The sequence below is a fragment of the Clinocottus analis genome, unplaced genomic scaffold (assembly GCF_023055335.1).
Source record: "Clinocottus analis isolate CAN_PGR_092001 unplaced genomic scaffold, fCliAna1.0.p SCAF_29, whole genome shotgun sequence".
Classification (NCBI taxonomy): domain Eukaryota; kingdom Metazoa; phylum Chordata; class Actinopteri; order Perciformes; family Cottidae; genus Clinocottus; species Clinocottus analis.
In genome coordinates, this window is record NW_027176031.1 from 176,670 (window position 1) to 202,005 (window position 25,336).

At 40.4% G+C, this 25,336-nt stretch overlaps 1 protein-coding gene across 7 annotated transcripts in view; it reads left to right on the forward strand.

Annotated features, from left to right (window-relative positions):
• Window positions 1-3,069: 3,069 nt before the first annotated feature.
• atp11b (ATPase phospholipid transporting 11B) overlaps window positions 3,070-25,336 on the forward strand; it is a 51,081-nt gene continuing 28,814 nt past the window's right edge. For all 7 annotated transcript variants that reach the window (XR_011078403.1, XR_011078402.1, XM_068593161.1 and 4 more), the window contains exons 1-15: window positions 3,070-3,421; window positions 9,316-9,432; window positions 10,588-10,677; window positions 11,505-11,585; window positions 11,989-12,096; window positions 13,297-13,425; window positions 14,647-14,750; window positions 16,388-16,435; window positions 16,843-16,907; window positions 17,425-17,506; window positions 17,606-17,756; window positions 19,843-20,040; window positions 20,328-20,486; window positions 20,854-21,041; window positions 25,240-25,308. Coding sequence is in view for 5 of the 7 variants with exons in the window: in XM_068593161.1 (XP_068449262.1) it covers window positions 3,395-3,421; window positions 9,316-9,432; window positions 10,588-10,677; window positions 11,505-11,585; window positions 11,989-12,096; window positions 13,297-13,425; window positions 14,647-14,750; window positions 16,388-16,435; window positions 16,843-16,907; window positions 17,425-17,506; window positions 17,606-17,756; window positions 19,843-20,040; window positions 20,328-20,486; window positions 20,854-21,041; window positions 25,240-25,308 (1,616 nt within the window). In the remaining 2 variants the exon portion in view is untranslated. The remainder of the gene's footprint in view (window positions 3,422-9,315; window positions 9,433-10,587; window positions 10,678-11,504; window positions 11,586-11,988; window positions 12,097-13,296; window positions 13,426-14,646; window positions 14,751-16,387; window positions 16,436-16,842; window positions 16,908-17,424; window positions 17,507-17,605; window positions 17,757-19,842; window positions 20,041-20,327; window positions 20,487-20,853; window positions 21,042-25,239; window positions 25,309-25,336) is intronic.

Here is a 25,336-nt window from a genome sequence, read left to right on the forward strand (position 1 = left end):
GGGCACACCTGCTCACATATCTGTATATGGTCTGGGGCACACCTGCTCACATATCTGTATGTGGTCTGGGGCACAATTGCTCACATTGTATTCCTTCATCACCGACACTGCCTCATAACACAGAAGATTTACTGGTTTGTCTCCTTGAAGCATGTTCATCTGCGTCAATTTTTCTCTTCTTGTAAAGATAGGGATATTTGTTGATTTTTGTCAAAGTTAATCGCTTTCTTGCCGTAAGGTGCCGTTCACTCGCGAGTTGCAAAATAAATAAGTTTTATTAATTACAAAGACTAAGTTTAATTTTGTGAGCAATGCATCTATATAATATGTATGTATGAGCCTAGATATTATCTGGAAATTTGGTAATATCCTGCAAAATAACTTTTTATATTGCATGTTTTACACGCCATATTACTATTAAATTCCACACAATTCTGAACGTATTTGATTCCTAATGATTAATTAAATTAATAATGAATGCCTCTGTTTGGTCTTCACATCAACAAGCAGCGGAGGAAAGTAACTTAGTAGAGTACTGCATAGAAAAAGCAGGACTTGCTTTCAATGGAGTATTTTTACACTGTGGTGTTAATACCTGAATACTTCTCTATTCAGTTTTTTGCATGGGAATACTGTTGCATGCTCCAGGTAGCTAACGTAGGTTCCTCAAAACACATGTATCATTATGCAAAAGCCTTCCATACACAGGCCTCACAGGCCACACTGTATCTGTGCAGTATGGTGATCATTTCAACCTGTTGGGCTGGAGTATTTTAAATGACAAGCACTTGTTGGATTGCAGTGTAACAGAAATTAAATTCAATACAGAACTGGGAAGGCCGCCAGACGTTATCTGGTGCCTCGCCATCCATTACAATGACAGACAGCAAGGGCATTATGGATCACTGGCCAGCAGTCCCCCGTCTGAGGCACAAAGACATGCATTAAGCGTACAGCAATTCAAGCGGCAACAACTGTGCGTGACCTCGGGACATGATCTGACTTGTGCTTCATGAAGCTTATAAATGAAACTATGATTTCAAGATGAATAGGGAGAGATTCAGTAGACTTCAAACAAGAGAGATTTTTTAACATTAAACTCAAAACAGAAGGATGAAGTGAATGTACATTTAGTTTCCTTGTAATCCTTAAAGACTACATCTGAGTTAGCGGGTTGATCAGGGAAGGGTTTCGTTTTTTAGCCACTCAAAAAGTGAATATTTAGAGATGTGACTTTTTCAACACCAACAACACACCACTGTCATCCTCTCACATCAAAGACGAGCATATTGTATTCAATCCAGCTGTGAGTTGGGAGCTACCAGATGTTGCTGCTGCAGTGGCGTTATGTAAATCAGTGAAACCTATGGAGATTACTCTGCGGTCACACGGGCATGGCGGCTGATCTGAGGGCTCGAACACAAACACAAACAGGTAGAGGATTACCTAGTAAAGCTGTCCTTTTAAGATGAATTTGTGATATTTCTGCAAAAAATACATGTGGCACAGGCTATTGTACATGACAGATGAAATGGACTTGAACCCAAGATGTTGTGGTGCAGCCAGTGCTGTACTCTGCTGACTCAAAGAGTTGCCTAAAGCTGTCTTAATACTGGAGATAAACTCATGTTGGTGGTGTTTGGTTGAGATTCATTGGCCTGCATGGTTTTTAAAAAGAAACTTACAAGCACCTTAAGAAAAAACATGAATGTTGGGAATTATGCAAAAACATGCAAATACATTTGTATGTTTGACTTTTTCATTCAGGAAGTCAGACAGAGAGAGAGGGAGACACTTTACTGCAGGGCAGCTGCAGCTGTTCTGATCCAAATGTATCCGCTTCTTTTGCCATTGATCACTTCAATGTCACTGTTTTCAATCATAAAAAGCATATTGAATCAACTTAGAAAGCAGTTGCATTTACTTATTCAGATATTCAAGAGTCTGAGCGTTGCTCTTCCGCCCCCGGTGCAGTATCATAGTGTCTTTGTATTATTGACCGATTCAGATGTACTGCAAACGTGTCTCAGAGTAGAGAGGGGACAGGGATGGATTCATCACTGGGATAAAGCCACTAATACAAGGATGACCTCACTTTATGTGAGACGCTTTACAAGAGAAATGCTGGGACACCAGGGGGAGTGGATAGCATCGCTGAGAGGTTTAGAAGGAAGGCAAATGCATGTGTTATCCGCCTAAAAGAGTTCCCTTGTGGGGAGTATTATTTTATTTTGTGTTCTACGTGGTTATATAAATACACTTTCATTCTAAAAAAAGGAACCACACAATCAATCAAAGAGAGTGAGAAGTCTCGATTGAGCAAGGGACAATGATTTAAAGTGGTGCAGCTCATGTTCAGACTTACTGCAGGGGATGAGAAACAAATAACCTCTCGCTTAAGACATCTAAAAAACATTTTGAGCAAGCAAATACACGTTAAGTCTGCACTCGGTTGGCTTTGGTTCAAAGAGTATTCAACAATTTAAAAAGTGCCCAGTAAGCGATCTTGATATTGCTTGGAGCCCTGTGTTATCACTATTTGGTGTATAGCAGTTTGCATTGCAGTGAACACTGCAATATAATAGCAACCCAGCGATATATTATGTGATGTACGCCAAGGGCCATCAGCACAGTATAAAAAAGACAAAAAGGAGTACTTACAGCACTCGTCTTATGTGCTCCACAAGTATTCATCCTCTTCAAATGTTTTACTCATCATAGGTTTGAATGGTCCCTGTCGCTCTACATATGTTATTCATTTTTAACCATGGACAGATTGACTCAAAAATGTGCTTCTTGCTCTCCATGGGCAATATTTTATCTATATCTCTATATCTATATCTATATCTATATCTATATATATATATATATATATATATATATATATATATATATATATATATATATATATAGATAGATAGATATATGCATAGCTCTCTCTCTCTCTCTCTCTCTCTCTCTCTCTCTCTCTCTCTCTCTCTCTCTCTCTCTCTCGTGAGGATGCAGACAGGCAGGGGGCGTTGAGAGGCCGCTCGTGAGCAGCAGCCAGTGTGTCTGCACAGAGTTGTGTGCTGGCAGGAAGACGAACTGATCGTGGCAGAACAGAGATGTAGTATAGAGCTCGCAGGGACTCCACGGCCAGCCGTCTGTCACTTTTACCGGAGGGGGGAGGGATCACTAGTCCGACGTTACCGAGGAATGGGAAGTACTGGATTATTGTTGTGTTTGCACGGTTAATGTTACACTGCGCGGATGTGTCGCGTAATGCGACCGAGAAGAGCTGCTGCCTTCCAGGGGAGATATCTCTGGGTCGGGACGTGTTCTCGTTGGAGTAGCTAGTCGCTAGCGCGGGGCTAGCGGCTGCGCTGACCACTTCACACCGTATTTGTTGAGGATGCTCCGGTGGATACGACAGCAGCTGGTAAACCTCCCGCGTTACCTTCCTCACGACGCTAGCACCCGTTAGCTATCGCATGAGAACAGCGGTGGCTTTGGGGAAAGCGATGAAAACTTTACTCCGGTCACATTTGACAAGCTAACCACCAAACCAAACCGTGTTGCGTGATGACAGCCAGGTGGAGGTGACGCTAACGGGCGCTACCGTCCACTTAGCTAACGCGTTAGGACGTCTGAGCTCGAGGAAACATTCATAACAAGCACACTGGGTTCATAATAAACTTGGAGTTGTGAGTTCATTTAATGTTTGCTCTCATTTTTAACCACATTTCGCCGTTTCAAAGACGCTAGCGAGGTGGCTAACCACGTAAAACTTGGTAAAGTTTAACAGCGTCGCTAACTCTCTGTTCACTACCAGCCTGCTCTCAGCTTCTCTCATGTAGGGACTTCTTTAATTGTGCCAAGAGAGACAACTAAGTAATTTGAACAGCTGCTTCGAATAGTTTTTAACTTTTTTTTTAAATTTGGATTTAACTTTTATACATCCTTCTTTTCTTCATTTCTTAGTATAAGTCGATAAGTGCTGGCTAAAACTGACCGTTAACCGGTTTTGAATAATGAAAGTAACCCTTCGAGAGTATCCTGTATGTGCTGTAATATTTGCTGTAATCACCTGTTGTTTGCCTACAAACATGGCCGCGTGGCGACGCCTTGGTGAGCAGCTCAGCGACACATGAGCTCACTCTCCTCAGTTCAGACACACTGAGTTTGGAGCTATGCTCGAGGAATGGATGGTTTGTTTCTCTATCACGCTGCAATGACGCAATGGTTATGTGTTCAGGTTTAGGGAATTTTGGATAATAACCTGCATTGACACAGTTTAAATGAGAGTTGTGTGACTGGTGCTCTGGGTGTGTGAGCATGTGAGTCGCCCATGTGAATGAATGAATGCATGTTATGAGATTAGTCTCACGTTACTTACTCTGTTGATGTTGCCAAAGCCAGTGAGTTTAATCAATGTTAAGGTGTGAAGAAGCTCACATGTCCTCGTCCTTCAGTATATCCTGTACTTTGAGTTGGGGATAAAGTGACTATTGGTCAGATGCAAGTTCGTCAGTCTGTTTTTTAAAAAAAAGTGTTCTTTTCCCCTTTACAAAGTTAATTTTAGTCTTTTTTTAAAGAGCACCGCAGAGAGTTAACTTCTATAAAAAAAGAATGGTAGCCTCCTGCTAATTTGAGATGGCCCTGTTCATTTGACCCATCCCTTATAGTTGACTAGTTAATTAAAAGCCTAATTAAAATGCAACTGGCCTAATGGAAAAAGTTTGTCGGAGGGGCTTTTGTCTGACCTTTACTTCCTCTGCAAAGTACTTACTTTATGTTCATTCTCACATCACTCCTTATCCGTTCCTTTCTGGTGACAGTGGTCCACATTTAGGAGAAAGGAGGACACGGCGAGATTGTCCAAACTGGTATTCTGACAGACTTTAAATGTTAGTCCATATCTACCAAATCATACTGATTATGCATTATAAGTACAGCTCAAATAACAGCAACTGGGAAAACCCTTTGACATATTGTTCTGCAAGATTGACATGGAAACTTTTAGTTTTCTAAAGGTATTCCTATAGAGATTCCTCAATCAAAGCTATCTTTCCAGAGCAACATATTGCATATTCTGACAGTATTGCATATCCTGTGAAACATATGAAGATGTACAAGCCTAGACATAAATGAATTACATGCAGAGCATGCTTTGAAAAAAATATCTCTGCTAATACATTGTTTTATAAGAAAGACGCAGAACTAAATGTAACTCTGCAGCAACATAATGTAACCTAAGAAATATCTCAGTGTCTTATTTCTGCTTACTTGTTCTTTTTGTTAGCATGCCGATATGGCCGGGTGTAACGCGGGAGCGCGGTCTGGGACTAAATGTCATTTTTTATTCCCATTGCGCCAGCGAAAGCCGTGGCTGGAAGCATTATGTTTTTCAGGTTGTACAGATATCTTTCCATCTGGTTGGTCTATTCTCTTGAACGCCTGGAGGCCCAATGTCCACCTGGACCTTAAGATGAACTGAATCGATTTAGGTGGTCAAAGGTCAAAGTCATTGTGACGTCAATTACGTGCCATTCTCCTGAACCGAACGCCTGGAGGGAACGTTTCTCCCTTCACCACTTGCTCTTGATTCTTTTTTATTTAAAGGGTCCTTGGCTGGAAACATATTGAGAACTTTGACTTTATGCAACTCCCTCTCTTCATCTTTCTAGCTCTGATTAGTCTGTGATACAACTCAGTGCGTCGACTCGGTTGTGATGCATTAATCTGTTGGCAGGTTCAAGGCAATGCTTCCTCTAAGGCACTGTGGGACTAGGAGGCCTTATACAGGTCATACTTACCCCTCAGTTTACAGATTGATGGGGACACGAGAGCCAGGGGACAAAATGAAAGTCTGATTTCAGCTGTGCAGTGTTTACAGTGTGTTTGTATTTTCATTGATATACTACCTCAAAAAGTGAGACTGAGGCATGTTATTCTCTTTAAGATGATTGCCAATGTGTTCAAAATCAGTCGGGGGGGGGGGGGGAGGGTGGGGGAATCAGTCGGAAATAAGTGTTCCTAATATGTGCCAGTCATGCATATCTGCAGTTTGCAAACATTTCTATTCGATTCGTTATATCCGTTTATAAAGCTGTCCCAAATACCCAAATATTGCACTTCAGACATCACGTTAGGTCTCTGGCTCATCGTTACTGCTGGTCCTCAAATATGTCAGGCTGTTGTTTAAAAAAGTATAACCCACATGTAAGTGCAAAAGTTACAGCTTGCTTTAGAGGATTTATTCAGACTATAATCAATTCAAACAAATCATTTCAATAATGGGAATTGTTGGTTTCCGTAGTATATTTAATACACTCAATCCATTACCATTCTTTTTTTGTATGCGTTTCCCTCAAGCTCTTTAGGCCAAATGCAGCATGACACTCTTTTATCTAACATGTAATTGTGTTTTTATAATGATGTACACGTACACCTCAGCTTAGGGAAGTCGATTCAGGAGAGGATATAACAAACGAACAGTAAATGGCCCTAAATCTTCAGTTGTAAATATTCATAGCATTTGCCATCTAATAAAAAGGGACATTTAAAGCCTCAGTCTTGAAGGTAATCGCGGTGTGAGGTTGCTCTACACTTTGTGGGGTGATTTATTGTTTGGTGCAGACATCACATGTCAGTGAGTGTTATTGTGGCAGACAGATTGATGTTTCAGTTGGAGTGTTTCTGTGTGCTGAAGTGAGTGCATATCCTCACAACACACCAAGATTCAGCATGACATATACCGTCCTCTCATTGTGGTTAAGCTTCCAGATGTCTTTGTGGTGATCCTTAGGGTGCATTTGAAATGTATCTGCATCACCCTGTTGGATAAACTTAACTATGCACACCTTTGCTTGTGGTGATGGGCACCAGAGAGCAGCACAGTCGCCAATACATGTTGTCATGTCAACCAAACTACGATCTTGCGCCATAGATCTTATAAACTTCGAATGACTGTGGATGTAATCAGTCTTCTGGATGTCAGTTTCTCGCTCAGCAAGAAGAACCAGAAGCTCACAGTTGAATCTGTTCAGTGTAAAGTGCCATTCACCATACACTAAAGCACAGACAACAATAACTACATTAAGCTACCCTGCAGCGCGTTCAGAGCCGTTGGCTTATAACTTCCCTTAATTTCACAAGGTCACGTCTTTTTTGAAGTTACACATGAATGTTTTGTATCAACTGAGCAAGCGCTTGAGCTACCTTTTTAGCTACTGTTGGCAAGGATGTTAATTATTAAACAGACTTCATAGACTTGGTCTGAAAAACTGTGTGGAGAATGGGGAACATTTTCCCCAACATCAGACAACCATCAAGGCTCCTCACAGTAATCATGTAAAGATGTTTATTTAAGTAATGTGTTTTCTATAAAGTACGAAATTGCCATAATTTATGTGTTGGTGAATATACATAGCTTTGAAACCCCTGGGTGACCTAATGTCACTTTGTCTGTCAGTGCACACATGGCTCAGTTTCCTGCAGCAGTAATGAATACAGACCTGGATGTGCAGCTATGTGAGTGTGGTGCAGGATGTTGATTTAGAGGAGCAATACACGCTGTTCAGGGCATTAACTTAGCATTACTACAGCAGCAAACAACTATGTAAAGTGGAATAATGTCTACCTGAGCAGAGAATAAAGTCTATGTTATCAGAGCTTCTTCTGGCCTTGCAGACATAGTTAGCTATAGTTAGCTATGAGCCTCAAGCTCAGCTGTCGCCATCTTTAGAGCCATTTAGAGGCAATTGATATACAATCTTTTATTATGCACTTTTTAAAAGGTGTTTACATCATTTATATAGCATGTTTACATAAATACAAAGTATAGACCTGTTTTTTTTTTGAAGAATATTCCACCTAATGAAGCTCTGAATATTTACACCAACAGCCAGATTATCAGTAAAGGGAAGAGACAAGACTTTAACCCTGTTGCCATTCTGATACTTTATTCACCCAAGCATGAGTGTTTGTTGTGGTGCATTTTTTGAATAAGCAATAAGAAAGCAGCAGCAGATGGGGAGCCTAGGAGTGAACCAGAAAGGCAGTAATAGTTTACATGTGTCCCTGAACAGAGGTGAATCTGTTTGGGAGTGAGTGACGTGGCCTGGATACATTCCTCTGTGTGTGTGCATGCGTGCGTGTGTGTTTGACATACGTCATAGAACATTTGCAAATGATTGTACGCACTTGCTTTAACCTTCCTTAGAAAAGCAGTCAAGTCAACAAATTACCATAAAACAATGTTAGAGCTGAGCAAGAAGGCAAAGGGAAAAGTGTATCTCTTGTTTTGGTCTCTGTAATGGAATGACTAATATTAGCTCATCATATTATAAGCCTTTCTGATTTTAACCAGTCCTGAAGACTTTATTTTCTTTGCATTTTTGACATGCTTTACCTAAGCTGATACAAACGCATCTGTTTTCCATTTGAAAGATGTATCCGGTGTTTTCATTAAATTCAGTGATCGTGCTTCCTCCACCTTGCAACTGAATAACCACAGCGCATTACCCAAATGTGACTTAGTTACTGTGGTTATGTGTAAGAGTGCCACAAGGCGGGGGACTTCACTGCAATCAACCTTGTTTTGTGTTGTGCCTGATATTGTGATCCAGACTATGAGTGTAGTTTGTCATACTTTTAACTTTTATCTTTGTTCATGTACATCAGGTTTTAGAGCAGGCAGATAAATATTAATAATAAATGCCTTTAAAAACAATACACAAACTTCAACCTTGTGCAATAAGTGAACCTTCAAAATGTTGACCTCAGGTAAATTGTAGTGTTGTGTAGACTTCCAGTTGTTTTTTTTACTTCTGTTTAATGCCAATGATATTGAATAACTTCCTTTAAAATCAGGTCATAATGTTGCATTCCCTTTGTACCCACAGTTCAAGTTAAATTATTCAACCTGCTGTTATGTCAAATCAAGAGTCCAAAACTTAAAAGTATTCACTTTTCAATAATTTATAACGCACACAATATTCCATTGTTGCCAGTAAATTGTATGCATTCCTGCTTGAAAAGTGAATAAACAATTAACTGATTATTAAAGGGGTTGTTGTCCTTTCTGTCAATCAGCTGATCAGATAAGCGACTAATAGTTTATACTAGTTCATCATTTCTTAACACTTTGTCCCGGTAGCTTTGCACTACTTCTTAAGAGCTTTCATATAGACTGGAGTTGTTTACATCAATATGTCCCCTATAATAAAAGAGTTATGTAAGTAACCGTTTTACCTCCTTTTTTCTAATTTTCCATCTGCTGCTCTTTCCTGCCCCGCCCCCCCCTCTTCTTGTCTCTCTGCCCCCCCTCAGGGCTTTGACCCCCCTCATCAGAGTGACACCAGGACGATTTATGTGGCCAATCGTTTCCCGCAGTATGGCCACTACATACCGCAACGCTTTGCTGACAACAGAATCATCTCCTCCAAGGTACCAAATTTTGTTCAAGCCAGTCGTGGTATTGTCCCCACAGAATTATAGAACTATAGTTGATATGATTTATGTAAAAAAATATATAATAATTTGGGGTTTTGGCATAGTGAGAGATGAGGGTAAAGTAACAGGACCACTCGGACAAAAAAAGGTTTGTGTTGGTTTGAGGATTAGAAGCTCAGTTGGAAAATTGACTGAACAAAAAGATCACAAAGCTTTCTGCCACTAGCTGATTAATTAGCTGATTAAAAAACAACAGTAGGGTGTCACCTGGCTCTGATTTTAATTGATTCTACAGTCATGCATCTTTAAGAGACAAATTAAAACTTGGTGGCGCTGATGAAAACAGGCCATTTTCTTGTCTGAAGACAAAACCTAAAACGATTACTTCAATTACTGGATTTCCATATTTTTTATCAGCTTTGCAGTGACAGGATTACATCAACAATGTGATCAACATGTTGTTTGTGTCTGATGTACCAGACGGGTATACATTCGTCCCTCGCTACAACGCGGTTCACCTATCGCGGACTCGCTGTTCCGTGGATTTTTTTTTTTTTTTTTTTGAGCGTGTTTAAATAAGAGAGAAATGTGAGAAAATGTTAATGCATGTCTGAGAAAAGTGTATAAAAGTGTGTGGTATGGGGTTTTACGCACTTAAAACATGTATGGTAAAAAATAAAGCTGACTACTTCGCGGATTTCGTCTATCGCGGGTTATTTTTAGAACGTATCTCCCGCGATAAACGAGGGACCACTGTACCTAATATCCTTCAACAGCTAATTTGTGGTGTATATATATTTGTTTTTGTTAAACTTGTTCTTTAATTCATGAAGTATTAAAAGAGTCTCAAATACAGTAAGGGGTGTAAAGGTACAAGTTTTTTGTTCATCCTCAGTATTCACAATTCGGTGCCAGTTTGGGACACGTATCATCCTATTAATAATACTGTGAATAAACATTTGAAGGAAGATTTTGCGGGAAGAAATCACCATGTAGACTAAATTGCATTCAAATTTGCAGGCCTATCGGCATCAAGTCTAAATAACAACTTCCCTCGTCTCAAATATGGCTCTTCTTTCTCTTTTTTTTTTTTTTTACACGGATAGCCTACAGCTTTTTCCTAAATGCTGTTTTCTCTTTCTTTTTCAGTACACAATTTGGAACTTTGTCCCTAAGAATCTCTTTGAGCAGTTCAGAAGGATAGCCAACTTCTATTTTCTCATTATCTTTCTTGTACAGGTAATAACGCACACAAATACACACACACACACACTATTGTTTATTTTTTTGCAGGTATATGTTCGCCTCTCAGATGGTGACGAGTCAAGTGCGACCTCAGTCCTCCTGCTCTGTGTGTGTGTGTGTGTGTGTGTGTGTGTGTGTGTGTGTGTGTGTGTGTGTGCGCACGTCCCTGTGTGTGAGTGACTCATCGACTTCTAGGGACCAGTAGCAAGACAAATCTGCCTCTGTATTAAGACATTACACCCACATGCTACGTTATGTGTCTTCACAGCAATCCTGGGGCGTTAGGCCTTCACTAAGCATCAGTCAGACCGTGCTGAAGAAGAATTTGGCTTCTAAATGTTCAGCCTTCCCCTGATTTATTTGGGCCTGTGTAGTGAAGCCTGAGTAATTGACTTCACTCTGTCTAAAAAAGCTCTCTTTTTAACCACTCACCTTGTCAATGGAGCTGAAGTCAGAGTGGTCGCAAATCAGTGAATGGAGGGCTTCTTTTTTTCTTACTCGGCCAATTTGACCGTTTCTAGAGAGGCTTTGACGGATTCCTCGATACCTCTTCAGAGCTGTTACTTCACTGATAAAGCCATGTAAAGTCTTGGACTGTGTGTGGGTGTAGGTTGTGGTGTGTGTGAGAGAGAGAACTAGCAGTTAACCTTTGAGGGAAGTTATATGGATTTCCTGTGTGAAACATTAGCCACTACTTCTCTCTGTTGTCTTTCTACTTCACTTGTTTTCTCTCTGACAGGACACGCCCACTTTTAATGAGTCTCTGGTGCAACTTTGTTTTCAAAATCCCTTTAAACCCTTGTGTATATTTGTCTTTCCAGTTAATGATAGACACCCCAACTTCCCCAGTCACCAGTGGCCTGCCTCTCTTCTTTGTGATCACAGTAACTGCTATAAAGCAGGTGAGAACACAAGGACATTATAGTTTCCTCTATGTCGGGCTGAAAATGGGGAACTTATGTGCATGCAGTATCATTAAAATTAGATTAGTCGTAATTAACATATAATGTTTCAACTTAGTGTAGTATTTATTTGAATTCAAACTGATTAAAAAAACTTAAACCACACATTTTCATTAGTCACAATGTCAAGTCTATTAAAATGTGAAAAAGCTGCACCCCTGATTCAGGGTGCTTTATTTACAAACCAGTAAAGAACATGCCATTAATATTAAAAGATAAGCTATTGGTCACTTCAGTTGATCAGTGACCAGCCGTATCTTCACCCAGCCACCATGCACCCTGCTTATCAATAATGCTCTCCCGTTGCCGCATGTGATCGATGACTGACCACGTTTCTCCGTAGGGCTACGAGGATTGGCTGAGGCACAAAGCAGATAACGAGGTGAACGGGGCTCCCGTGTTCGTGGTTCGCAGTGGAAGTCTCGTGCAGACAAGATCCAAGAACATCAGGGTAAGATGGCCAACACTACACCCGAAAGAAAAGCTTTGCATTATGTGTGTTATTGGAGGATAACTTAAAGGTACCTAAAAATAGCTCTTTCACAGCTTGCAGCCAGCAGCCATACATACCTTAAACCTGGCTGTTAAATTCCTGCTAGTAGTGGGGTTTCTGTAGATGTAATCTGTTTTATCTATTGATAAAATAATAATGTCAATGAAAAGAGAACTCTTTTATATGTTAGACACAATGCATTTTAACTGTGATACAATACTAACAGAAAAATGTACTTATTTATTTTTGTATTATTGAGAACCTGGACACGGTGCAGTACCTGTGGGGAACACCGTGAGCAAAGTTGCAAACAATATTGTGACTGATCTGCTATCTGCATGCCACATTAATCAGAGCACACAACGCCAAATTGCCTCAAACTTACCATATGACTTGCTCACAACCAATGCAGCATTTAAAAGGCTATTTGTGCAGCACATAAAACGCACCGGGGCTTATCACCTCCAGCAAACGTCACAGAGAACAGCGAGGGCAAAACAGCTTCACTGATCGGTTTTAACCCAAATTTTCTCTTGTCTAGCTCAGCTTGAAACTCCAAAACAAAGAATCCGTCAGCATGTTGTTCACGAGCAGGCCTGTTGGTAGCAACGTTACCTCCACTTCACCCGTCTCTCCTCTGCTGCCTGTGTATGTGTCGAGCATTTGCAGAGCACTCAGTGAAACACAAAAGCAGAGGATAACCACTTATTGAGTGAAATTGTAGCAGCAGCGCTCATAATTCTGCATCTGTGGTGCTTACGTTAGTTCTGGTCTTGCCAAGACTAACTCCAACTTGCTTCTTGAATAACAGTGATATGTCACTTGCTGGGGGGAAAAAATAGAAACCAAAAGGGAATCATTCATTATTTCTATTTTCAAATGTTCTTTTCTTAAAAGGTTAGTTGACAAACTGTATTTAAATTTTGGTCCATGAAAACAATTAGGTGAATTTACAAAAAAAGAACCAGTACAAAAATGTAAATTTAAGAGTTAAATATAACACCCATGCCCAAAAGAATGCAATTAACTTGTAACATTACCATTAAAGTGTTGATTCAAAACAGTTAAAAAGTAAATGACGCTGTAGAACTCAAACAGTATCAGTATTGACCTTTTGTATTTATCTTCGTGTGGATTTTTATCCGCCTGCGTGTCCAGGTGGGGGACATTGTTCGCGTGGCTAAAGATGAGACGTTCCCAGCTGACCTGGCGTTGCTGTCGTCAGACCGTGCAGATGGCACTTGTCACATCACCACCGCCAGCCTGGATGGAGAAACCAACCTTAAGGTCTGTCTGCGTGCCGCTTTGGGAGTATATCAGAATCCGGTGTATTGCCAAGTAGAAATCAAGCTTTGGGGTATTGGTGCATAGACAAGAACCAGGGACATACAACAGTAACAATTTAAATAAAAATATTCGAAAATACTATTTAAGAATTTTGCATTTCAGAATATGTACAACATAACATAGAAAAGGAAAGAATATTTTCCGGGATGCGCAAAGATATGTGAGAATATCTGGGGTTTGAAAACTTTTAACAGAGAGACTCTTACTGCTTTTTGTGGTGCGAACAGCACAGTGGAAACGTTGCATTTTAGGTAAAGAGTTTACATTTTTGTCATTGAGGCCTGTCAAAAATGTGAATGCATTTCCTTCCTCGTAACGCATTTACATAACCACTTTTAATCTTTTTTTGATATAATGATTTGTCAGAAAATACAGTTTGATTGGCTCACTAACGCCAGCCTGTGAGTGTGCCAGAAGTATGCATGTCTTTAAATGCGGATATAATAACATAATTTCAATGTTTTACATATTGTATTTAGAAAGTCCTCACCCCACCCCCACCCCCACAGTCTGCCAGAGGCTATGTTGCTCAATGACCTCTCTAACGAGATGTTGGTGCCTCTGTAACAGTTTATTTATACTGCATGGTGGGTTTTTAGCGTTGGCCTAGATAAGTGTTTGTACAATCTTTGAACCTTTTTGATATTTTAATAAATTGCTCTCAGCTGCAGCTGTTTGTCTGCTGTACTGTTTAGTACTGCAGTAGCACACACATATCAAGGCCTTAAACCCAAGCTGCTAATACTGTAGCTACAGGACAATAGGATCAGGTTTATCTGACCAAATGTATATGAAGTATTAAAGTTTCAAGAAAGAAAGGAGCTCAGCTGTTTTTGGATAGGGTCAGAATATACGGTACTTTTCCCAGCAGTACAGATTCTGCAGTGGATGCTCTGCCATGTTGCACTTCCTTGTGTTACTCAAACATTCAGCAATTTCTTTCACTTGTTGGTTTTCTTGAATAGGTGAACAGATTGATCACACAGTCACCCCACATTTGACATTCTCCCTCCTTCGTATAGTCAGAATAATACTTAAGCTGCAGCCTCCTCTCTTGCAAAGCAGGCTGTGGATCCAATTATCTTTAGCATGAACATCTTTGTCCACAAGGCATGCCTTTCGTCAGCCTCAACTGTATTTGTTTGTTGTGAATGCTTGTAGACTCACTTCTCTGTGGCAGAGACGGCAGTGTGTCAGTCGGTCTCCCAACTGGAGAGTCTGCAAGCTGTGGTGGAGTGTCAACAACCAGATGCTGACCTGTACAGGTAATGTGTACCTACGTGAACACACACCTTCAGCATGAGAGAACTAAAAGTCCAACATCAAGTCACATTCAATAAACAAAGGATACTCGAGCATTAGAATGGAACATTTTGCCAGACGTTTTTTGTGTTTATAAGTTTTATTATAGCTATTTATTTAACTGTGACACTGCAAATATAGAAGATCCCTGGAGTTATCCAGAACCCACTTTAAAAGCCATATGATTAAAGCAATGTCAAAAGCCCCTGTCAGAGGTATGTTAATAAATAGATGAGAAGTTCAGACGGCTTCATCGCCTCTTCAACAACCCGTCTTTCTCTCGTCTGTCTCAGCTGGCTACTTTAGGATCGATCGGTGTATTTCTAGATCAGGCAGTTTGTTTCGTTCGCAGTCCCTCTCCCTCTCCCCCTCTCTTTTCGTCGCCGTTTCCCTCGCTCTATTAACACTCGCTGCATTTAAATGCACTTAACTAAACCAGCCATTGTGAGCTTTGCACGGTAATCTGATTTCTTCAGTGTCATAATAATCAGAAACCTGGCTTCTTAAATCAGGATTAATAAAGGCCTCAATAGTATTCAGCTGGAGGAGCCTGATTGTATTCACTGCACCAGGTTGCTGATGGTGTTATTACATGTGTGCATGTGCATATAGACAGGAAAAGTATCACTGTGGCAGCAGAGTGAAAAGGAAGGTCTGTACTTGTTCTAACTAGGGCTGGGCAAAGTTGAAAAAAATAAACTGATTACTGATTTTCCTTCTTGTGTCCATGTTCAGTCTATTGCTTACCTTAAAGATGTATGTTAAAGACCAGCAACTAGCAAATTCATACAAAAGCAATAACTGCTTTTAATTTTTTCCAGTTCAGTTTTTCTTCCTCAGTGAGAAAAGTCCAGTATGTGTTGGCTTGAACAAGTGCACTGAACATCTTGTGATGTCTGGAAAGTTCTTCGCTTTGAGAAAAGAGTAAAGATCCAGAAGTGATCCTTACTCAAAGTGCTCTGCCATAGTGTATCAGGCTGCGGGGTCAGGAGCTTTGCGCATGCGTGATTAACTTTCAATCTGGACGTGGAGCCTGCCTGTAGACTACTGATTTTATTGCTGCAAAGCCGTATTTGCATTCATAGCGTGCATCTCATTTATTTATTTTTCATGTTTGATTGACTTCACGCGTGCTGGACTGGGAGAGCCGTAAGACACGCAGGTCTGAACTATGCCGTCTGGAGAGATTTAAAGAAAAAAGCCCCTCCCAAAGCCCCAAAAAATGCAAAAAAAAATGCAGTAACGTATGATCAAATAGTTAACGCAGTTAATGGATTGCCAGATTAATCTCGCGGTAATGCGTTGATCTGCCCAGCCCTAGTCGTAGCACATCCTTTTTTTAATAAAATATAAAGTCCCACTGACTTAGTTTCTCCTGTGCTTGAACAGTTGTTTTTTTGTTAACATTCAGAAATGATCTCACAGTTAACGAGAAGCTGTTCGCCCCAGAGCTTAGTAATAAACATATTATGTGAAAGCCTTCCTCATATTAACAGGATTTCTTCCAGTAGCCCTGATGCCTTTGTGCATGTGAACGCAGTCACAGTCTCATGCCACAATCTCACAACGCTCAACTAAAATGCCTTTGGTTGTCTTCCAGGTTTGTCGGTCGGATTACGGTGACTCAACACGAAGAGGAGATCGTCAGGTGAGACCGGATTTATTCAGCTGCTTTTGCGAGTGATTGAATGAATAATTGTGTGATCAAGCTTAGAGCTAGGACATGGCCAATAAGATGAGCAATTGGATACATGGCTTTCTGATTAGTGACAGGGCTCGTATCAAGAATACACCATGAGTCCAATAAAAAGGAACAGTAGTGGACAATGAGGATTTTAGCACAGGGTTATGAAATGTTAAGAAATGAATAACCACTCAGAGGAAGCTAAATTAATTTAATTTATTATTTATCTGGAATATGTATGAGGTTCATAGACTATAGTTGAGTGTTTTGAGTTCATATCAAGACCTTACAGTGTCTTGTTTCTGCCAAAATCATAATGCCACATCCATCTTTCTCTGTATTTATGCTGTTTTTGTTTGCTTTCATGTCAGGGCGCTTGGTCAGGAGAATTTGCTGCTGAGAGGAGCCAGGTTGAAAAACACCAAAGAGATTTTTGGTGAGACAATACAGTTGAAACTTATAAAAGACATAGTCATTTATTAAGAATCAACACATACAGGCAATATACTGTATTTTTAGCAGCTAGGGGGATACATGATTTCTTGCAATGGGAAGTTTCCAGTTGAATTGATTTTTAGAGAAAGACGATATGTAGCTGCTCTAGAACAGATTGCTTCTGTAGATATTGGAAGCATGATGCGTATCCACAACACAGCTATAGTCTAAACAAGCCAAACTCAGTTGACATGACTAGGACAATCCACTTATCATATGACTGAAGTTTGGTTATCAACCAAAGACCTTTCGAGCAATGCCCCGATGCTTCCATAGTGGCTTTATGTATAATGTTTGTAATTGTCTGACATGGAGAACTTGAGCGAATGACCTACGGTGTTCCATGTAAAATGCGTTTGTTTATGTTCTGATGACTTCATGCACGAGTCTGTTAAGAGTCTAATGTTCCAACATCCCATAAACGTGGTATACTACTTCAACCAAATGTATTGTTGCAGGTGTGGCGATTTACACTGGGATGGAGTCCAAGATGGCCCTCAACTATAAGTGCAAGTCCCAGAAACGCTCTGCTGTAGAGAAGTGAGCACTTTATGTTAACTCTCAGTGTAAGCAGAAATCTTGCTGTCTGGGGATGTGGTTAACTTAACATTAAACTTTTAAAACATTTTCCTGTGTCAGGTCCATGAATACCTTCCTGCTCATCTACCTGGGCATCTTGCTGTTTGAGGCCGTCCTTAGCACCATCCTGAAGTACGCCTGGCAGGCTGAAGACAAGTGGGACGAGCCTTTCTACAACCAAAAGACTGAACAGGAGAGAAACAGCAGTCCGGTAAGTTGTTTTTGCAATAAGCATCACAAGAATGCATTGATATTGATCTGCCTTTTGTAAGTAGTGCAACCAATCATCCCCAAAGGTTTTAGTTGACATTCCACTTCTGTCTCTATCATTTTTTCTCTGCTTTTACCTCGGCAAATGATGATGGGTTTTTCCTCTCTTCTGCCAATAGAAGTTAATAGAAAGAGTTAGTGAAGACAAAAAGATGAACCCCCGCTTGAATCTACATGTGTGTGTGTATACACACACACACACACACACACACACACACACACCCCGACTCCTTGACTGGTGCTGGTAGGGCGGTTTTAGTACGTCTAGATTCTGTGATTGGGGTTAAGAGCGATATTGCCATGAATGGCAACAGTCAACTAAGCTGCCAACAGTAATCAGTCGGCGAGAACAGCAGCCTCGATGTATAAGATAGCAGGGGAACGAACACAGTCCAGTGTGCTTGTCTCTTTTCTTCCTGGAGACAGAGAGAAGAATACCAGCAATACATTAATAGCAGTGTTTTCACATTTTAGTATAACAGGTGCTCCAGAAACCTTCTGGCCCTGTTCCACTGTGTGTATACCTTTTAGCTATGATTGCATTTCTCCACATCACAGTATCCTCCCCTTTTCAGTAAATCTATCGGTCATTATGATGTCTACATTTAAGGCAGTAAGATTACAATATCCATGTCCATTAGTTAGTGCTGCACAGTGGTGTAGTTTCTAGCAATGTCGCCTCACAGCAAGAGAGACCAGGGTTCGGATACTGGTCTGGCCGGTCCACCTGTGTGGAGTTTGCATGTTCTCCCCGTGTCAGCGTGGGGTTTCTCCGGGTTCTTTGGCTTCCTCCCACAGTCCCAGGCATGAAAATCCCTCACCATTTTTTTTTTTTTTTTTTGAGGGGGGCCGGAGTGGGTATTTATATTCAGTGAACTGCGAACAGATGCGCGTGCCAGAAGGGAGCGCGAGTGCATGGTAATATAATATTTGATGGTATATCTAAGTTAAGTTACACAGGAGCTCTGTTGACATAGACTTAGCTAACGTTAGCTACAGCTTGATGAATTGAGTCATTGAACACAGCAGGAGAGAACGCGACGTTAGCCAGCTAGCTAACGCTCCGGTGGAAAGTTATTAGCTAACGCTTCCGTGAATGAGGAGGTAGATTCTGAGGTGAGGAGACTGAGGGGCCGATCACACAGGAAGAGACGTTTTAAAGCGCAGCTGCTGAAAAAACTCCTTGACAAAAAACGGGCGTTTTTTTGGGGGTTTTTTTTAAAGCGAGTACGGCGAATATCTATCCGTGAGTTGTGTCTGGATGACGAGAGCTTTCAGTTGTACTTTCGGCTGAGCAGGAGTCAGTTGGAGCAGTAGAGTCGTGTTTCCATCTGGAATTGTAAAGCTCTTTTACATGTGTCACTTTCACACGTTCTTGCATTCCGTGCATTTTACTTATCCTTCTTTTTATTCTTTTATTTGTTGCTTTTTATTCCCTGTAGAATCAACTGTAAATATTCAATACTCCCAATTCAATATCCACGCTCCCTCCAAATTGCCCGTTTTTGAGCTGGTTCAGCTCCACACCAGAGTGTCAGCTGTTCAACCTCCCGCAGACTCATCAGCATGACCGTTGTGTCGTCTGCCAGCTTCAGGAGTCTCTTGTCGGGTCTCTTGAGGTGAAGTCATTTAGAGGGAGAAGAGCAGTGAGGAGAGCACACATCCCTGAAAGGCGCCAGGGCTGATAGCCCGGATGCTGGATGTGAATTTTTTTCCCAGGCTCACCATCAGTGAAATCTGTTCGGGATGCAATATATAATTGATCTGTTTAAAGCCATAAAACATGAACTGAATGCAAGTCATTGTGTACAAACACACAGAGGGAATTTCTTCCAATTTGGCACAAACGTCCGCTTGAACTGAAAGTCGTGAACCGATTCGAATTTGATGGTCAAAGGTCAAGTTCAGTTGACATTGATTTATCTTTCTATCTTTATCTCCCTATCTTACCTGCTTGTTTGTGATCTCATTGCGTGGCCCTCCTCCTGTGTCTCGTTGTAATACAGTTTACCCTCGTCCCTCTTTAGATCTTGAAGTTTATCTCAGACTTCTTGGCATTTCTGGTCCTGTATAACTTCATCATCCCCATCTCGCTCTACGTTACCGTGGAAATGCAGAAGTTCCTCGGGTCCTTTTTCATTGGCTGGGATTTAGACCTATACCACGAGGAAACCGACCAGAAAGCTCAGGTCAACACCTCTGACCTTAACGAGGAGCTGGGACAGGTGAGGAATATAAGTGCAGGAACACACATGTAGCATTGGATTGAAGATACATATACCTATACATACACATTTACCTGAAAAGAGTTTCCATTCATGATATCATGCTGTATGTTTAATATAATGTTTATTGTTTTGCAAATATGCCTATTTGGATTTGAAACTGAATTATTTTATAATTCAATTGTTATTTAAGTACATAATGAACGCATAAATTGCCATTCTCATCGGATAAAAAGGAACTCGAACTCTGCCTCGCCAGTACTTATGTGTGTGTCTCTGTTTCCTAGGTGGAGTATGTCTTTACAGATAAGACGGGCACGCTGACGGAAAACGAGATGCATTTCCGTGAATGTTCAATTAACGGAGTCAAGTACCGAGAAGTTAATGGGAAACTGGCACCGGAGGGAATGACTGACGATTTGCCAGATGGTTCTACGCCTCACCTGGTAAATCCAATTACATTCATTTCTTTTTGGAAGACACATACACACACGCTTCTCACTTCTGCCATCAAACAAGCACAAGTCTAGCATGGGACTTAATTAACCTGAAGTGTTGGCGATGTCTTTTTTGCCTCAAGCCATTCATGTAATCAACAATAGATGATTGGGACTAGTGCGGTACGATTTTGGATCACAACAGCATTTGATACAAATGTACAAACACACACAGTATGTTCATCATAAGCTCTTCACTCCAATTAACCTGTTGCTGTGGTTTTGAATCACATCTCACTTGTATTTACAATGCATTATCACTGTATAGAATAAATAATAATGTCTCTTCCTCCATCATCCCTCCCTCTCCATCCAGGACGGTGATGAGTTGTTGTTTCTCAAGGCGGTGGCATTATGCCACACAGTTCAGATCAGCTATGACCAGCCAGACTGCCTCGTTGGGGGAGCAGACCCGTTCTCCCATGCAAACGGTTTCTCTTCCAGTCACATGGAATACTACGCCTCTTCGCCGGATGAGAAGGCTTTAGTGGAGGCAGCAAAGAGGTACGGTTACGTTAGAGCTCTTTCACTTCTCCTATGGAAATGTACTGCTCAGGTTGAGGAACCTGCTAAGCCAGCTGGCCGTCTGAAGGTGCTCCAGTGTCATCGTTGTTTCTACCAACCATCACCACTAAAACCCATTTAATCCCATTTCCGTTGTGTCGAGCGAGGTTACCTGGTTGTTTACGCTTGTCTTTCTGACACAACAGCAAACACTAGAACGTTTGTCTGACCACACCCCTCTCTCCTTGTACAGTATTCTTTATTCTAAATGGCAGGTGGATAGGTCACTGGACATAAACCTAAACATGTCGATATATTTAATTCAATTAATTCTCTCTCACAATAATTCACTACATTCAGTGATTAATATGAGTGTTAATTATGGTGGCATCAGAATGTGCTTGAGGCGACCACATTTGGGCTTTTAGCCGGATTTCCTTACTGTCTACTTTTACCCACAGGCTGGCTCCTACGTATCCTTGTGGAATTTTTGTATTTATGTAAGCATATAGCGCGGGCCTTTATCATCATTATGCTGCTGCATGCTTTCTCTTTTCTTTTTTTAACCATACATATAATTCTAGTGCAAGTCTATATACATATACATAAATACCAACTCTCACACACATACTTTGCCTTTTCCCTTATCTGTCTGCACATGGTTTTCCTCCCCGTCATTACTTCAAAGTAATTTTCCTCAGAATGAAAAACGTAGTCTTATTGACGTGTGTGACAAACTGCAAACAAGATGCAGCTGTCTATTTTGAGTAGTCTACTTAAACAAAAACAATTCGTCATGGCTACAAGTGATGGAGACAGAAAACCAATGCACAAGGGGTATATTCCTACACGTATGGTCACCTGTGTGTCATGTAATGGCTCCATAAAGGGCAACTCTGTCTCTCTGGCAACCTTGGCAGCACATTCAGACTAATAGCGCCTGCCTTCATCCCCAGCACCTCAGCCTGCGCTGCTGTGACACAGTCGGCCCAAAGAATTGCAAAGTCTCACCTCAGATAAGGGAAAAGGCGGAAGAATTGGCAGCGAGCCAGTAAATACCAAAGCTGTCTTTTTTTATTTAAATGTTTGTAATAGATCCAAATGTCACTTAGATGCTAATTAGCATAAGAAATGTTTTGAGGTTTGTTTTATTGTCACAGAAATATAGACCAGGCAATTACCTGTAAAACAGGTGATTGTGTAGCATCCATATAAATTGTTAGACCTTTAAAACACATTTAAAGATTCATACTGCATTGAGTCAGTGATCCTGGCAGATGTAGTATTCATACCATCTAATTAAATACTGTAATGTAATGATGTCATGACCCAGTGCCTAATGCTCCTTTGAGCCACAGACGGTGATCTGTGTTTATTTAAACCGAAAGCAGACACAGTTGAAACCATATCATTAATAATCACATACAAATACTACACTCAGGTATTGTTACAACACCATTCATCCGAAATGGGACACTATTGGTCAGATTACACAAAACATATAGGGAATACAAATTGTGGCCCTGTGTTCTGGTGTTCAAAGAATTGCTGATTTGCGTTGTTTTGATAAAGTAGCTCAACTGTTGAGTCACTTCAAAACAAGAAGGGAATGAGCAACCTTTTTTGAGTTTTGGTACCTATTTGTTCACCTGCATTTCGTAAGGATGCCTCGCCTTTTTAAACACATCCTAATAATCGTAAGCACCATCCCTCCATGACCTTGAGGAAGATTAATAAACAGGATTAATGATTGACGGACATATTTTCACAGCAGCACAAGCTGTGCTCTCACCGATTGGTACTTTCCTGACCTTGAGTAATTTTGAGCATATAAATTACTTCATTAATATTTTATTATTATATATTTTCATCATCCAATTACTTTGCGCCATCCAGACAGCCAAAACAATTTCCTGAAGAAATGTCTTTGAAGTCGTCACGTTTCATTGTGATTAGCTCGACTGTTTTAGAGTGATGATACCAATGTTGCGACAGGTTGAGTGCATTGCGCCACCTCACTTTGCACCGCTGCACATACATGAACCAAAATAACAGGTGTGCTTTGAAAGGGCCAAACAGCCCATGTGCCTAACATATACCAATTTGCACTGAGGGGAGTGCTATAGCTAAACCAAGGGCGTGGGTTTGGTCGCAGTATTGGTAGAAAAAAACTTAGGTGATATGTCGAACAAACCAATTTTATTAAAATATTTTAACATTTGTGTAACCTAGAACTGAATTAAACCTAATAACAGAAATACAACCTTAGTTGAATACAAAACAGTATTCTGCACCAAATAAATACTACTAATAAATAGTTAAATAAATTAATGAAAAATGTTCTGCTAAAATGCCAATATACAATAACCGTATATTGTATATCCAAAATATATATAAAAAGTGAAAAAAGACAAAATAAATTAAAAGATCTATTCTGCAGCACTTAATAGGCTATACATAAAGTGTTTTCCTTCTTTATGCAATTATTATCTAGTTGTATTTTCTTTTCTTTTTTAAAATTTTCTTCTCTTATTTAAATACACCAAAAAGATACCTCCGTCTATCATTCACAGAAAATAACTGTTGGCCTACATCTTTAAGATCAATCTCGTCCAGAGCAACCTTAACTTCTTACGCTGAATTTGCTGTACTTTGATGAATTTGGGTTCAGGCTGGTGTGGTTCACTCCCCATGTCAGTACTCTGCTGCACTGACTTCCTTGACAGTCACGTGGCTCAAAACTGACTGTTCCCTAAAGAGCAAAGAAAATGTAGCCTAGTCTGAACATGCATGTTTTAACATATTAATAATGCACTTAAAACAGGTAGACAATGTTTACACTGTCAGCCATGATAATACATCTCAACACAGAATCGAAGTGAGACCTCACCTGAAGCCCTGATGGTCTAGCTGCTGCACCCTCAACCTGCACTGCACCTGCACGGGAGTTTCCTGAATGCATTTAAAAATAATGCCTTAAAGAATAAATGTAGACCGTATGGAGTAGTATATGTATTTATTTTGAAAGCAAGTTAGAACATTTAGGTAATAGGTTCAGATTTAATGGTACAGTCTTGTTTTCTATTCAACATCACATAATTCACAATCCAAAAGTGCTGGTATAGCGCCCGAAAATATGTTATTTCATATGTTTTACTGATTTAATACGACTGTCCATTTCTAACAATTTACTTTAAGTGTGTGTTTAAGTTCATTCACAAGTTGCTATTCCAATGTTGGAGAACATTGATTACCTGTACACATACTGACTGAAGGGAAGACAGTATTGTACTCATCCTGTAGAAGAGAACGCTTTCTCTCTTCACTAATTAGAGCAGGAAGACGTGCAGTTTGCAGGCTGGAGACCAAAACGTGTGCTTGTGTTCAACCTGTGACTTGTTTTAATAAAAGTTGCAAACATAAGAAGGACGTGTTTGTGGACAGTTCGTTTTAAGGGTGCAACACTGACATACTGTCAGATTCACCAAATCAATTGCATTGCTAATGCAAGATAATTCTTAACAAAATGCCATGAGTAGGATCTTATCTGAAGCCCTGCTGGTCCAGCTGGTTCAACCTGCACTGCATCTTCACTGAGTTTCCTGACTGCATTTCAAAATAATGCAGGTTTACACTGTGTGAGTAGTTAGCCTACTACTAGCTAACAACCTGGCTTCTTGATAGCTACTACGTGGTGAAAAAAAACGTCAGATATCTCTTTTCTTTTTTAGTGGCAATTTCTTATCTACAAAGCACAAAAGGCTCAACAATATCAATGCTGAGACCAAACAAAATACTAATATGAGACTTTATTATTTCCTGGTTTACCGTGTCAGACTACTGTCAGCTCTCATTCTGCATTTACGACTCACAGTGTTTCTGACTCACCATTTTCTCACTCGCAGTCTCGAGGGCGCATGGGAAAACATGGACATTGCTTTTCACTTTTCTGGGCGACAAACATAGTGTATTATACTAGAAGAGTGAAAAATCCATTTCAAAGTTTCTATACTATTACAGACGAGTGAGTATGCAAATATTTTGTCCAAGCTCGTGACTAGTCCCTATGGTTCCTATGCAAACCTACGCCCTTGAGCTAAACATTTTAAGTTTGCTTTAAACTCCTAATTGGATCTTCGACCAGCATGTAAAGTTCAAAATGTCCATTTTTCAAAGAACTCTGTTTATTTTCCTTTAGGATCGGAGTGGCCTTCACTCACTGCAGTGGAGAGACCATGGAGATCAAAACATTTGGCAAATCAGAGAAGTATGTGTAACCCTGTTAATCTCTTGAA